This window comes from Pongo abelii, chromosome 10 (assembly GCF_028885655.2).
Source record: "Pongo abelii isolate AG06213 chromosome 10, NHGRI_mPonAbe1-v2.0_pri, whole genome shotgun sequence".
In the NCBI taxonomy this organism is placed as follows: domain Eukaryota; kingdom Metazoa; phylum Chordata; class Mammalia; order Primates; family Hominidae; genus Pongo; species Pongo abelii.
The window spans coordinates 28,950,232-28,966,401 of NC_071995.2; the positions used below are offsets into that span (position 1 = coordinate 28,950,232).

Sequence of the window (16,170 nt, forward strand, 5' to 3'; positions counted from 1 at the left end):
CCTTAATTAAATCAAAGTACCAATGTTATAATTGAGTTAGATCTCCCCCCCGACTCTGCATACACACTATTGGTTGGATACTGTACTGTTGAAATCCCCAAGTTGACTCCAATTTCGACTTAGCTGGATTGAATGTGGTCAATAAGGGGTTGCACCATGAGCTAAGTAGATAGGTAAAGTGATTTAGGCTTCTCTAATATGCTGTAGAAGTCAGATCGACTCAACGAGAGTTTATACTTAAATACATTTTAAGTTACGTGCTCAGGATTTTACAAGCACCGTGGAAGAATCAAAAGAAACATAAGACAGTTTTGCACTGAGAAACTTAGGCTGAGTGACCAACTCACATAAAATTATTAGTCATCTACCTGAGGCAGAATATGATGAAACACTAAAGAGCTCAGTTTAAGACAAGACCCAGAAGGTTAGCCCATAGATGGGGAAAGGAGAATGGCACCATGTACAGAGGAGGAGGTAGAAATGGGTTATGAAAGATGGATTGATCTGAGAGGGAGGAGTGGGAGGTGAGTAGAGTATTGGGTACGAAACCTTGGGATAGTTGTTGTAAAGGAAAATGGAAGAAAGCTCATTAAAAGGAAGAAATGGAAAATGATAAGTAGAAGTGGGGATTACAGGTCCCAGCAAAACAGGAAATCAAGGTTCCAAAGTAGAAGTAGAATGATGAGCTTTCAGGAAGGAGTTAAGAATCACTTCTCCCAAGCCTGCAGGAAGAAAGAAAGGAAAGAAATAAGAGGTAATATATATTATACTATTACACACTGAGGAAAAAAGTGTGTAAGGGAGCTCACACAAGATGGCCTTAACTATTGTCCATTACAAAGGCTCTGAGATCACCTCCTAAACATAGTGGGAAGAGAGAGTACAGGAGGAAAAAGGAGCCATTCTAGATAGAGGTCAACCATGGTGTGCATACCAGATTATAGAGGACACATAAATAAAGACCACTGAGAAGCAAGAAGGGCGGATCAAAACCAAACCCGCAGTCATCTTTTATTCAACCAGTGTTTATTGAACGCCTATTGTCATTCTTCCATTCAACAGACATTTAGTTATCACCCACTGTATGTCACATGCCAAGGCAAATCTACTTGCAAAGAATGCAGAGTCTATTAGAAGAGAGAGACATGTATGCAGTCAAGTCTAACCTTAGTGCTTTCAGAGTAATGCCTGCTGTAATGAAGGTTCATCTAGATACTGTCGCTGGCATACAGCAAACAGTGAATTCAAGGAAGACGTCACAGACCAAGCCCTGATAGAGGTGGACCTTAAGGAATGGGGAAAGAAGAAGAAAGGGTGGGAAAAGACGGTCCTTGCAGAAGGAATAAAAGTAGTGTGTGAAAGAGAATGCCATATATGGGGAGGTTTTGAGTGACCTGGTAGGTAGAACGTGGGAGTTGAAGGAAGAATAGAGACAATAGGGTATTTACCTAATGGATCTTACTGCCAACATTCTTAATGCAAAGGAAACAAAATTGGCAGAAATATAAACACATGCGGACAGAACAGTCTTTACCTACTTAACACAAGGATATAACATTGGTTGCTCTTAAATTTTCCTTTATGTTCCGATAGTGACTTTTAATATACTAAACTACCCTTGAGCATTATGAGTGCTTGTAAGTATCAATATAGAATTGAGAAGCAGCCGGGCGCAGTGGCTCACGCCTGTAATCCCAGCACTTTGGGAGGCCGAGGCGGGGGGATCACAAGGTCAGGAGATCGAGACCATCCTGGCTAATACGGTGAAACCCCGTCTCTACCAAAAATACAAAAAATTAGCCAGGCGTCGTGGCGGGCGCCTGTAGTCCCAGCTACTTGGGAGGCTGAGGCAGGAGAATGGCGTGAACCCCGGAGGCGGAGCTTGCAGTAAGCCGAGATCACGCCACTGCACTCCAGCCTGGGCGACAAAGCGAGACTCCGTCTCAAAAAAAAAGAAACATAAATATGCTCATTTTGAGTCAATTTTCAGTGTCTGTTTTTACTTGGGGCTAATTTAGGACAACTGGTTTTTGGAACACCTCACTTCCATATCATACAAAGTAGCTTGGGAGGAAACACTGCTCTCAACTTGCTGTAATTTCCTCCAACCAGAAGATCAGGTTTGTTTTTTGTTTTTTTTTTCCTTATGCAGGGAATCTTTTATTCTACCATTGTTAGAAAAGGGAAACCTACGTTTTTATTTAATTGAATTTAGATTTTTTTCTGATTTTTAAAAATTATTATTATACTTTAAGTTTTAGGGTACATGTGCACAATGTGCAGGTTAGTTACATATGTATACATGTGCCATGCTGGTGTGCTGCACCCATTAACTCATCATTTAGCATTAGGTATATCTCCCAATGCTATCCCTCCCCCCTTCCCCCACCCCACAACAGTCCCCAGAGTGTGATGTTCCTCTTCCTGTGTCCATGTGTTCTCATTGTTCAATTCCCACCTATGAGTGAGAACATGCGGTGTTTGGTTTTTTGTCCTTGCGATAGTTTACTGAGAATGGTGATTTCCAATTTCATCCATGTCCCTACAAAGGACATGAACTCATCATTTTTTATGGCTGCATAGTATTCCATGGTGTATATATGCCACATTTGCTTAATCCAGTCTATCATTGTTGGACATTTGGGTTGGTTCCAAGTCTTTGCTATTGTGACTAGTGCCGCAATAAACATACATGTGCATGTGTCTTTACAGCAGCATGATTTATAGTCCTTTGGGTATATACCCAGTAATGGGATGGCTGGGTCAAATAGTATTTCTAGTTCTAGATCCCTGAGGAATCACCACACTGACTTCCACAATGGTTGAACTAGTTTACAGTCCCACCAACAGTGTAAAAGTGTTCCTATTTCTCCACATCCTCTCCAGCACCTGTTGTTTCCTGACTTTTTAATGATCGCCATTCTAACTGGTGTGAGATGGTATCTCACTGTGGTTTTGATTTGCATTTCTCTGATGGCCACTGATGGTGAGCATTTTTTCATGTGTTTTTTGGCTGCATAAATGTCTTCTTTTGAGAAGTGTCTGTTCATGTCCTTCTCCCACTTTTTGATGGGGCTGTTTGTTTTTTTCTTGTAAATTTGTTTGAGTTCATTGTAGATTCTGGATATTAGCCCTTTGTCAGATGAGTAGGTTGCGAAAATTTGCTCCCATTTTGTAGGTTGCCTGTTCATTCTGATGGTAGTTTCTTTTGCTGTGCAGAAGCTCTTTAGTTGAATTAGATCCCATTTGTCAATTTTGGCTTTTGGTGCCATTGCTTTTGGTGTTTTAGACATGAAGTCCTTGCCCATGCCTATGTCCTGAATGGTAATGCCTAGGTTTTCTTCTAGGGTTTTTATGGTTTTAGGTCTAACTTTAAGTCTTTAATCCATCTTGAATTAATTTTTGTATAAGGTGTAAGGAAGGGATCCAGTTTCAGCTTTCTACATATGGCTAGCCAGTTTTCCCAGCACCACTTATTAAATAGGGAATCCTTTCCCCATTGCTTGTTTTTCTCAGGTTTGTCAAAGATCAGATAGTTGTAGATATGCAGCATTATTTCTGAGGGTGCTGTTCTGTTCCATTGATCTATATCTCTGTTTTGGTACCAGTACCATGCTGTTTTGGTTACTGTAGCCTTGTAGTATAGTTTGAAGTCAGGTAGCATGATGCCTCCAGACCAGATGGATTCACAGCCGAATTCTACCAGAGGTACAAGGAGGAACTGGTACCATTCCTTCTGAAACTATTCCAATCAATAGAAAAAGAGGGATTCCTCCCTAACTCATTTTATGAGGCCAGCATCATCCTGATACCAAAGCCGGGCAGAGATACAACCAAAAAAGAGAATTTTAGACCAATATCCTTGATGAACATTGATGCAAAAATCCTCAATAAAATGCTGGCAAACCAAATCCAGCAGCACATCAAAAAGCTTATCCACCATGATCAAGTGGGCTTCATCCCTGGGATGCAAGGCTGGTTCAATATACACAAATCAATAAATGTAATCCAGCATATAAACGGAACCAAAGACAAAAACCACATGATTATCTCCATAGATGCAGAAAAGGCCTTTGACAAAATTCAACAACGCTTCATGCTAAAAACTCTCAATAAATTAGGTATTGATGGGACATATCTCAAAATAATAAGAGCTATGTATGACAAACCCACAGCCAATATCATACTGAATGGGCAAAAACTGGAAGCATTCCCTTTGAAAACTGGCACAAGACAGGGATGCCCTCTCTCACCACTCCTATTCAACATAGTGTTGGAAGTTCTGGCCAGGGCAATTAGGCAGGAGAAGGAAATAAAGGGTATTCAATTAGGAAAAGAGGAAGTCAAATTGTCCCTGTTTGCAGATGACATGATTGTATATCTAGAAAACCCCATCATCTCAGCCCGAAATCTCCTTAAGCTGATAAGCAACTTCGGCAAAGTCTCAGGATACAAAATCAATGTACAAAAATCACAAGCATTCTTATACACGAATAACAGACAAACAGAGAGCCAAATCATGAGTGAACTCCCATTCACAATTGCTTCAAAGAGAATAAAATACCTAGGAATCCAACTTACAAGGGATGTGAAGGACCTCTTCAAGGAGAACTACAAACCACTGCTCAATGAAATAAAAGAGGATACAAACAAATGGAAGAACATTCCATGCTCATGGGTAGGAAGAATCAATATCGTGAAAATGGCCATACTGCCCAAGGTAATTTATAGATTCAATGCCATCCCCATCAAGCTACCAATGACTTTCTTGACAGAATTGGAAAAAACTACTTTAAAGTTCATATGGAACCAAAAAAGAGCCCACATCGCCAAAAAACAAAAAAACAAAAAAGTTTTGTTTTGTTTTACTTAAGACAGTCTTGCTTTGTTGCCCAGGCTGGAATGCAGTGGTGCAAACATGGCTCACTGTAGCCTCCACCTCCCGGGCTCAAGTGATCCTCCTCTCTCAGTCTCCAGAGTAACTAGGACCACAGGCGCACACCACCGAGCTTGGCTAAGTTTTTTTTTCTTTTTCTTTTCTTTCTTTTTTTTTTTTTTTAAGAGATAGATAGGGTCTTGCCATGTTGCCTATGCTGGCCTTCTGGGCTCACACAATTCTCAGCCTCTGAAAGTGCTGGAATTACAGGTATGCACCACCACCCTTGGCCAGTTTTACTTTTTGTCCTCACTAAACAGCAGTTTTTTTCTACTTACTGAAATGTATCTGTTTCTAAAATATTTTACTTGTATGGGATTTTAAAAACAGATGCCCATTAATGTCCATAATCAAAATAAGAAATTTAAAGCTCTATAGGGCCTGTCTTGGCACTTTCTTAAGATTGAGAACATGCATTATTCATCCTGGCTCTTTTTCAAAAAACTGCCCTCGAGAAGTTATGCACAATTTATTTTTATGTTAGTCCCCAGGAATGGAAGTTGTCCAGGCCACTCCATCACACTCTTCATAATACTGGTAATTTAATGCTGGGCACTTCAGTTAACAATATGAGCAGAATTATGCCATGGTAATCATAGAGGTATGTGGCAAAGCAGCTGATTTTAAAATTTTAATTCACTCTAAATATGCATTGCACCCTTACTAAATTAGCCTCTGATTCTTAGTGGCCTTTTGGAAAATGTATTCAGTATGCTAAAGTTTTTAGAAAAAACATTCTGAAATTTTCCTTTTTATTCAAGCCCTGTTGTTTTTTTCCCCCCCCCTTCCCAGCACATGACTTTTATTATTCCAAGAATTGATACTGGAAACTGCATTTATTGGAAAGATAGAACAATGGTATCAGTTAATTCTGGAAAAACAGTAGATGTCACATCAGATGTGCCCTGGGCAGTAAAGTTATACAGTTTGTATTTTTTCTGGTTCTAAATCTGAAGGTATTATTTTCTTTTTCAATTGAACCCGGGGTGGCCCCATCTAACACTTTTGGATTTCATCTGGCCTTTATTTCTATTGTATTTGAATGAAGAATCAGGAAATTCTATTGGGATTACATTATCTTATGGTTATGTTGAGATTATGAGAGACACCACTTATGCTACTACACACATTTCGAAATGGTGTTTTTAGGTTTTCTGTTCTTTGTGAGCCTCTTCATGTGTCTTTTTCATGACTTGCATGTGAGACAGCTGAGGAAGAAACAATCTATACATCGTTTCTCAATCTATACTTCCTTTGGCATTTATACCATGCATAAATACAGTGAAACATGATTTTTTTAAAAAAGTGTCGGGGGCAGGAGGGAGGGGAAGAAATAGTAAGTAAGCATCAGTATACTCAGAGCACTGAGCCAGATGCTGGGGAGGTTACAAAACGAATTATAGGCTCTGCCCTGGAATAGAAGGTAATGTTATACCAAGAAGCAAACTCACAAGTTAATAAGATCAGGACAGAAAGTGTTAAAATGAAGATAAGTGAGGCTGGTCGGCACTACCAGGGGAAGTCACTGTGGCCTGAGTGTTTAAGCTTTTGGAGGAAGAGAGACAGACCTCAACAGCTCGGGGTGCCCCCTGCACACTCACAAAGCTTTGCCTGCCCCTGGATGTGTGTCTGCTCTCAGTGAAGAATACCAGTATCCACTGTTCCTTGTGGGTCATTATTTTCTGCTTGATAAGAAATTGTTTACTTTGGCAAAACATGCCTATATGCTTAATATGCCTGTCTTACCTCTTTTGTGGTAAATGAACCAAATTACATTCTCGTATTTTCTGTTTGACAGTGACAGCTGTGCAGATTCAATTCAGGCCCCTTGGACTAAGAACACTTGTGATTTTCATTTATCTATAATATATCATTCTTAGAGAAGATCAGCCTTACCCATATTATTTCCTTTTTCAGACAAATGGACACCTACCTGGGAACGGAGATGTGTATCAAGAAAGGCTGGCACGTTTAGAAAATGATAAAGAATCCCTCGTTCTTCAGGCAAGTGATTTTTGAATACTGTTCTTTCCTTGCAGCATACTTACAAAGACTTTTAAATTGGGGTGGCAAATTCAGATTGCTTGCAGCAATCAGACTGCTAATAGAAATAAGCCTGGTAAGCCATCTGTACACAATAGGGAGTGGTGAGGATTGGGGCAGAATGGTGGTATTTACACTCAGTTTAAAAGGAGCTGCCATTAATCATCCTCAGCTCTTGCAGGACCAGTCTGAATACGGGCACAATGTTGTCTGATCTGTTCTATTTTTTTTTTTTTTTTTTTTTTTTTTTTGGAGGCAGGGTCTTGTTACATTGCCCAGGCTAGTCTTGAACTCCTAGGCTCAAGCAACCCTCCTACCTCAGCCTCCCAAGTAGCTGGGATTACAGGTGTGCAGCACCACGCTTCGCTGGATCTGATTTTTAAATATATTTTAATATATAGCAGAAATTCAGATATATGAATATAGCATAACATCTGAATATATGTTAAGTTTATATTTCTGAATCTGAAATCAGAATATATGTATTTAATTTTTCAATTTTGAAAATATTACCCTGTGTGAGACAAAACAAAACAGTGAGTAGAATCCTCCTTGTGGGCTAAATTTGAGTTTGCTTTTTTAGTTTGCTTCTTCATAATGTTTTAAATGCTTGACAAACATTTTTCTTTGGTATATTGACCAAAATGAATTGAAGTATATTTACTGAGTGATGATTATTGAGGAAAAACTCAAAGATCTGCTATAAGCACTAGAGTTGAAGGACTAGCCCAACAGCTCCTCATGCACCTTTGGGTATATTGAGTTGCCCCCTGACTTTGAACGCATCTGTGATCTGTGTCATCTTCAAAGAGCTCATGGAATTTGAATTCCCTGGGTTTTGTTTTTGTTTTTGTTTTGGACGGAGTCTCGCTCTGTCGCCCAGACGGGAGTGCAGTGGCACAATCTTGGCTTACTGCAAACTCCACCTCCCGGGTTCAAGCGATTCTCCTGCCTCAGCCTCCCGAGTAACTGGGATTACAGGCACATGCCCCCACAGCCAGCTAATTTTGTATTTTTAGTAGAGATGGGGTTTCACCGTGTTGGCCAGGCTGGTCTTGAACTCCTGACTTCAAGTGATCTGCCTGCCTCAGCCTCCCAAAGTGCTGAGATTACAGGTGTGAGCCACCATGCATGCTACCTCTCCCCACTACCCCTGAACAGGTTCTTTTTCTTATTCTTCTTGAAGTATCAAAATTTTGATAATTTCTATTTCAAACATTAACTTTGTTTCCTCTCTTATACTATTTCCACCCTCTCCCCTAAAAAGATAACTTCTGTGCATGTGTCTCTCATAAATGCTTGAAGGAGCTTTAACCAAAAAGTATTGTACATTCCTAATCTACACGAATTTTCTTCAAATTGTATAGGCCTCCTTAAATCAAATAGCAACATATAAATAGGAATGTGAGGGACCACTGTCTTCTTGGTACTTCTCAGATTTTTTTTCTTTATAACCATATGAGTGATAGGATCATTCCTTTTTTTGTTCCATTTAGAGAAATAACGTATGCAGTGGGACGCAAATTCTTTTTCACTCATTGCATTATTTTGCTCTAAATACAGGTAAGTGTGTTAACAGACCAGGTGGAGGCTCAGGGAGAGAAGATTCGAGATTTGGAGTTTTGTCTTGAAGAGCACAGAGAGAAGTTGAATGCCACAGAAGAAATGCTGCAGCAGGTATGTGCAGAGGCCAGAACCAAGATGGTATTTCCCTGCTGAACTACTTGAGATGCTGCATTTCTGTGTTGTGTTTGCTCTGATGCAGCAGTAAGTTTCTTGATTCATTTAGACCAGCACATTTAAAAAAAAAAATTGAGAGTAGCAGAATCTCAAAACACATGCACACAATAGAAAGTGTTTATGTAATTAGAATCTGGAGCAAAATGTCAATAGGATTGTGGCTTATTTTAATTTTCTTTTTTTGCATTCAGATGGTTTCCTCTCACCCATAGCATATGTTTTATAATTAAGAAAAAATATAATAGTAAAAAATCTAATAATCCAATTTAAAAATGGGTAAAATATTTGAATAGATATTTCTCAAAAGAAGACATACAAATGGCAAACAGACATATGAAAAGGTGCTCAACATCATTGATCATCAGAGAAATGCAAATCAAAACAACAACAAGATACTATCTCACCCCAGCTAAAATGGCTTTTACCCAAAAGACAGGCAATAATAAATGCTGGCAAAGATGTGAAGAAAAGGGAACCCTTGTACACTGTTGGTGGGAATGTAAATTCATACAACTGCTATGGAGAACAGTTTGGAGGTTCCTCAAAAAACTAAAAATGGAGCTACTGTGTGATCCAGCAATGCCACTGCTGGTTATATACCCAAAGGAAAGGAAATCAGTATATTGAAGAAATATCTGTGCTCTCGTGTTTGCTGCAGCTCTGTTCACAGCCACCAAGATTTGGAAGCAACTTAAATGTCCATCAACAAATGACTGGAAAAAGAAAATGTGGTACTTATACACAATGGAGTACTATTCAGCTATAAAAAGGCATGAGATTCAGTCATTTGCAACAACATGAATGGAACTGAAGGTCATTATGTGTGAAATAAGCCAAGCCCAGAAAAACAAACGTCTCACGTTCTCACTTATTTGTGGGATCCTAAAATAAAACAATTGAACCCACGGAGATAGAGAGTAGAGGGCTGGTTACCATAGACTGGGTAGGGTAGTGGGGGATGAAGGGAGAGGTGGAGGATGGCGAAGGGGTACAAAATAATAGTTTCCATGAATAAGGCCTAGTATTTAGTAGCACGTCAGGGTGACTATAGCCAATAATAATTTAATCGTACATTTGAAAATAAGAATATAACTGGATTGTTTGTAACACAAAGGATAAATGCTTGAGAAGATGGAGACCCCGTTTTCCATGATGTGATTATTACACATTGCATGCCTGTATCAAAACATGTACCCCATAAATGTATATTCCTATTATGTACCCACAAAATTAGAAAAGAAAATATCTAACATATAGGAGAGGCTCTGTAAGGTCATGGATGGAGTATGCACTTGAGCAAAACCTCGTAGGTTTCCATTCCTGCTGTGTTTTTATTTTTTCTTTTTCGCTGTATGACATTAGGCAAGTTCCTAACCTCTCTGTTACTATGTTTCCTCATCTTTTGATTAAGGATAATAAGAATTTCTACCTGATAAGTTTTTTGTGAGGATTGAAATAGTATTTGGTATAACCGGTGCCTGGCACAGAGCAAACATAGTATCATCATCATCAATGTTATCATCAGACTGAAGTATATATATGGTTTATGCATCTGTATCTACACAACATATGTCTCCCTCAGTAAACTGACATGTGCTTATTTCTGTTCAAAGGAGGGTAACTAAAGTGAATAGTTCTTTATTTTATTTTATTTTATTTTTGAGACGGTATCTCTGTCTGTTGCCCAGTCTGGAGTGCAATGGTGCGATCTCGGCTCATTGTAACCTCCGCCTCCTGGGTTCAAGTAATTCTCCTGCCTCAGCCTCTCAACTAGCTGGGGTTACAGGCACCTGCCACTATGCCTGGCAAATTTTTGTATTTTTAGTAGAGACAGGGTTTCGCCGTACTGTCCAGGCTGGTCTCAAACTCCTGACCTCAAGCGATCTGCCTGCCTCGGCCTCTCAAAGTGCTGGGATTACAGGCGTGAGCCACTATGCCCAGCCTCAAGTGAATAATTTTTTTAAAGTGTGTGAATTCAGTAATTATACTTTACTATATCCTCTACTTGATAGGTGCTGCTTTGTGCGATCATAAATGAGGTAAATTCACATACCTGTTTATAATAAAAGACTTTTTGAATGTATCTGTTAAATTATAATAGGAGCTTCTAAGTAGGACATCCTTAGAAACTCAGAAGTTGGATCTGATGGCTGAAATATCTAACTTGAAGTTGAAACTGACAGCTGTAGAGAAGGACAGATTGGATTATGAAGATAAGTTCAGAGACACAGAGGTGAGTGATACAGTCTCTCCTCCCTCTCTCTCTCTCTCTCTCTGTCACTCTGTCTCTGTCTCTGACACACTTACATTCCTAGGGCAAAGTTGAAATCCCCCGGAGGTGTGCAAGGAAGGCAGTTAATTACTATGTACCCTCATCCTGCTTCATTTTAAGAATAATCTTTCATTACATTGACTTTTTATCACTAAATGCTAATGGCAATTTTTATTTTTAGACTTTTGATATGAAATATTAATCCTTTTATTAACCTTCAGAAATGCTTTTGACTTTAGGATATTTGGAGCATCCGTCCATCCATACTGGTTTTCTTAATTTTGTAAATAATGGGCTTAAATACATGGTTTCACTAGTAGTTATTATTTAGGCACACTGATTATTTACTATGTAATTGGATTTTGAAAATCTGTATAGCAAACATGCTAACATTCTATACTCACAAAATCACAGACAGAGCTTTTTTGAGGTCTTTTAATTTGGCCTTCTACTTTTGGTCTATTCCACATGTAAATCATTCCAATTAAATAAGACTCACTGTACTTCTACAAAAATCAGGGTACATTCTGTAACTTGAAGTATCCATTTTAGTGGCTTAACAAGCTTTATTGTTTGTTCTATTTTGTTAATTCAGACCTTCTAGTTTGTTTGCTTTGTGACATTTGGCAAGTTCTTAACCTCTCTGTTGATTTTTGGTGGAGAGAGCGTATCCATTTGAAATATACGTTTGAAATGAAGTATAAAGAGTTGCAGAAATTTCTTTTCTCTGAGGGCCATCTCCCCTTCTTTTTTCTTCCTATTTTGTTTCCTTGGTTGGAGTATGGAAAGGTGTCATGCTGGGTTAGAAAATGGGTACCAAGGAGAGAGGAGAGAAAATGGTTTACTTATTTTTCCCTTCTGTTTTTATTTCAATCATGTATTTCATGCTGACTATAAGCCAGCATGGTACCAGGCATTACATACATTATCCACTATAGGAAAGTTCTTTATATATTTGGAAATAACAAGTTTTACTCCACTGCTATTTTCAAAATTAAATTTTCTGTCAAAGATTCAATTACAGTGGAAAGTCTTGGTATATGTCTTGCTTCCTCCATAGCAAAAGGAAATCCTTCATTTGGTTCATCTTTTAATCTTTTTTTTTTTTTTTTTTTTTTTTTAGAGATAGGATCTTACTGTGTTGCCCAGGCTAGTATGGAACTCCTGGCCTCAAGCAATTCTCCCATTTTGGCCTCCCAAAGCACTGGGATTATAGGCATAAGTCACCATGCCCAGCCATGTTTTAATCTTAAAACTCTTTGTCAGTCGCCTATGTGAGCATGTTTCTCATTTGATTGAAGCTGGGGCTCTTAAAACAGGACTTAGAAAGTTACTCAATTTAAAATTCTTGGTTTTGTATTTTCTCTAAAAATCTCTTTGATATTTTCCTCTTTCCCCTCTTTTTGTCAGGTCCTAACCCCATAGTCGCAGGATAAAGTAATAGTAAAACTCAGTCAACAGATGGACAACATGGCGGTGGAGCTAGCTCTGCTGCAGGGAAGAGTTGATGGTAGATATGGATAGAGGTAGTCTTCCACATTGCGTCCGCAAAGTCAAGGGGAAATATTCACCTGTTGTTAACTTAATTTGTATATGAGATGTTAACCAAATGTTGGGACTAAATTGCAGTAGATGTGTTACTTATTTTTGTAAGAGCCCAGGGTAATATTTGTATCCCTTGAGTTTGGCTGCTTTTTTTAATCAAATTTCTTTTCTCCGACTTTTTCATTGTTTCACTCATGCACTCTCAATCACATACAAAGTGATCTTGTCATCAAACTTCCAGTACACTCAATCCCTGATAATCTTCTAATAAAAATTCAGTGTTATTTCTAAAACGTATGCACATACCCAGAGATTAGAGCATATGTGGTAAACTTTGTGATGTTACATATGAAAATAATTAAAATAATCTTCAATATTAAACTAACTTGAATATTCTCATGTTCTTGTTATCGTTCTCTTAATAAAAATATTTTCCTGGGTGTTTCATGAATCCATAATATTTAACTTTCTCTTAGAATTTTAGATTATTTGGATATTAATTTCCAAGAAAATATTGGCATGGGGAAGAAGTATAGGCATTTCCAAAGGACTGAGGGTACAAGTCTTTAAACTTTGGAAGATTCAGGACTTGTCCCTGGAATTAATGGGAGATGATTAGCATCATTCAACAGTGCCCCCTTGTGGTAAGAGCATACATGTCAGAGACTGAGTTCCTGAGAGAGCCCTGAGTTCTCTGAAAGGGAAAAGAGAAAGGGAACAGGAATTTTCTTTTTTAAAAGGACTGAACTTCTGATAAAAAATTGATTGAAATAGTTTGTATTCTGTTTTTTAAAGTTTTACATTGGGGAGCCATTTCCAGATTTTCCAGCTTGTGTTGTCAGGGGAAGATGTGATTTATTTCAGGTTGGAAATTTAGACCATATTTAAAGTATTGCCATGAAATATAGTTGAGTAGTTTTTTTGTTAAAACAGATAAATTATCCCAGTTTACAATTCCATTTTTTTCAATGGTGTCTTCTTTGCACCAGCAAAGAAGAAAGGAAGCGGTAAAATACAATAGCAGATAAGAATTCAATGGTATTTCTTAGCAATGAGAAAGTAGGAAAATATATATTTAGAAAGATCATATTGATGAATATCACTAAGGACTCATATTATGCAAGGATGATTAGTTTAGGTAACTGGGAAAAGCTGATTTTTTTCTTTAGACTTGAATTCTTACCTGTTAGTTGAGGAATCACAAATATGTTACTGAATAACGTCAAACAGTTTTTGACCTAATTCATAAGAAGAAAATAGATATCATCTAAGTGAAATATTGTGCCATTATTAAGGTGTAATTGTATAACTATGATAGGTAATATTTTGCCCCATTTTATAAGAGACCACAATTTAAAAGCCTAAGGGTTTACTGGGAAGTGTATTTTATTGTAGCATCCCTTCTCTTAGCCTTTGTGAACTTGAATCATTACACTTGGAAGCTTAAAATAATTTCTATTTACAAAGTTTTATTTCTTATAGCATTGTTCTACTTGTAATTTTTGGCATTCGTGGATAATTTTGTCCTGTAGTCTATGAATTTGTGATGCAGGAATACATGCATGTCTTTGTAAAAAGAGAGAAGCTGGCTGGGCACAGTGGCTCACACCTGTAATCCCAACACTTAGAGAGTCCAAGGAAGGCGGATCACTTGAGGTCAGGAGATCAAGACCAGCGAGGTCAACATGGTAAAACCCCCGTCTCTACTAAAAATACAAAAATTATCTGGGCATGGTGGTGGGTGCCTGTAATCCCATCTACTGGGGAGGCTGATGCAAGAGAATCACTTGAACCCTGGAGGCAGAGGTTGCGGTGAGCTGAGATCGCAGCACTGCACTCCAGCCTGGGTGACAGAGCGAGACTCCATCTTAAAAAAAAAAAAAAAGAGGGAGAGAGAAGCAAAAATATAGTAACCATTGTAGGGATCTTTGTGGCTTGTAGTAAAAATAAGTCATCTCCCACGCAGGGTATTTGAGTATCTCTTTTGGAGGAGTTAATATTGCTTAACACTCTAATTTCCTTTCCTACTCTCTGGGCTCTTGGACAAGTTTTGTGAGCAAATTTGTTCTTTAAAAAGTAGCACTAAAATATAGTGGCAGTAGAAAAGGTGCAAAATTGTGTTGTGTCATATAAACATTAGGATTGGTTTCTCTTTCATTTTCTAATGATAAAATTAGGTGAACTGCAGGGCCCTCATCCACTTTCCAGTTGAGAATTGTCATTAGACTTAGAGTAAACTCAATCCCTGATAATCTCCTAATAAAAATTCAACACTATTGCTAAAATGTATGCACATACCCAGAGATTAGAGAATAGTTGAGAAACTTTGTGATGTTATATATGACAATAATTAAAATAGTCCTCAAAATTAAAACTGATTTGACTATTCTCATGTTCCTGTTACTCACTTAATAAAAATAAAACATTTCCCTGGCTGTTTCATGAATCTTAAGGATTCATGGCTTAAAGGATTTAATTTTCATTCCATTCTCCCATATTGGGTTGACGAGCAATCCATATTTTTGTGGACAAAGGAAGAAATTACAAATTTTTTTGAATAGCCATGTATCATTGAGAAGGTTCAAAAGGTAAATGGCTTTACTAAAGAATGTGGTATATTTAAAATATGAAATAGCATTCTATGAAATAGAATAGAAATAGCACTCTATGAAATAGCATTGAGTCATTTTTAGGATAGAAATATCTGACAAATAATAGATATTAAGCTGCCTTTCTTAATCAAAATTATACTCACCTTTTATTTTCATAAGCCCATCACTTTAAGGCAGACGCATTGGGGATTTAAAGGAATGTTTTAAATGGAAAGATGCTTTCGTTCTTAAGGAGGTACATTTATTTCCATTTGTCTCATCTGATTCATACAACTTTAACCCTAGGAGCTGATGACTTCTTAAGATTTCCAAGCTGCTATTTTATAGGTATAGGTAACTGTGTTACCACTTTCCTAATGTACTTTCTTGTTTCTTCTTGGACAGGGGCTGATTCAGGAGATCAATGATTTGAGGTTAAAAGTTAGTGAAATGGACAGTGAGAGACTTCAGTATGAAAAAAAGCTTAAATCCACTAAAGTAAGTTTTTCTCACAGGTTAACATTTTCAAACAAATGGCTCCACTATTCATCTATGCCCAATAATATAAATAAGATGTTTTCTACTTAATATATGATAAAGAAGGTATTTTAAAAGTAAATGAAGTTTCCCCCCAAGCTGGAAACCTTGAATTTAAACACCACTGATCCGAATTTAAAAACAAGGGCTTAACTCATCCGACAGAACATAACCTGCCTTTTCTCTGAGTTGTATCTAACCTCCTTTATAAACTGATACTGTTTTCTTGGTTATTTAGCTTGTCTTTTTCTATCTGTAGTTTTCTTTCACTCCTCTGTCTCTCTACCAGTCTTTAATGGCCAAACTTTCTAGCATGAAAATCAAGGTGGGTCAGATGCAGTATGAAAAGCAGCGGATGGAACAAAAATGGGAGTCACTGAAGGTGTAGTAGACGTTGGGTGATGGGGTCCATGGCCTGTTGCTTTCTGGCTTGTGTTGTTTTGCTGTGATGATGTTTTTAGTGGCATGTGCATTCATTCTGTGTGTGTGTCACCTGTTGATTAAAA

The 16,170-nt window shown here is 37.9% G+C and overlaps 1 protein-coding gene across 18 annotated transcripts in view; it reads left to right on the plus strand.

Annotated features, from left to right (window-relative positions):
- LOC100444041 (liprin-beta-1) overlaps positions 1 to 16,170 on the plus strand; it is a 176,320-nt gene that overhangs the window by 121,888 nt on the left and 38,262 nt on the right. For all 18 annotated transcript variants that reach the window (XM_054527029.2, XM_009247578.4, XM_063711726.1 and 15 more), the window contains exons 5-8: positions 6,854 to 6,940; positions 8,543 to 8,656; positions 10,821 to 10,952; positions 15,533 to 15,625. In XM_054527029.2, coding sequence (XP_054383004.1) covers positions 6,854 to 6,940; positions 8,543 to 8,656; positions 10,821 to 10,952; positions 15,533 to 15,625 — 426 coding nt within the window. The remainder of the gene's footprint in view (positions 1 to 6,853; positions 6,941 to 8,542; positions 8,657 to 10,820; positions 10,953 to 15,532; positions 15,626 to 16,170) is intronic.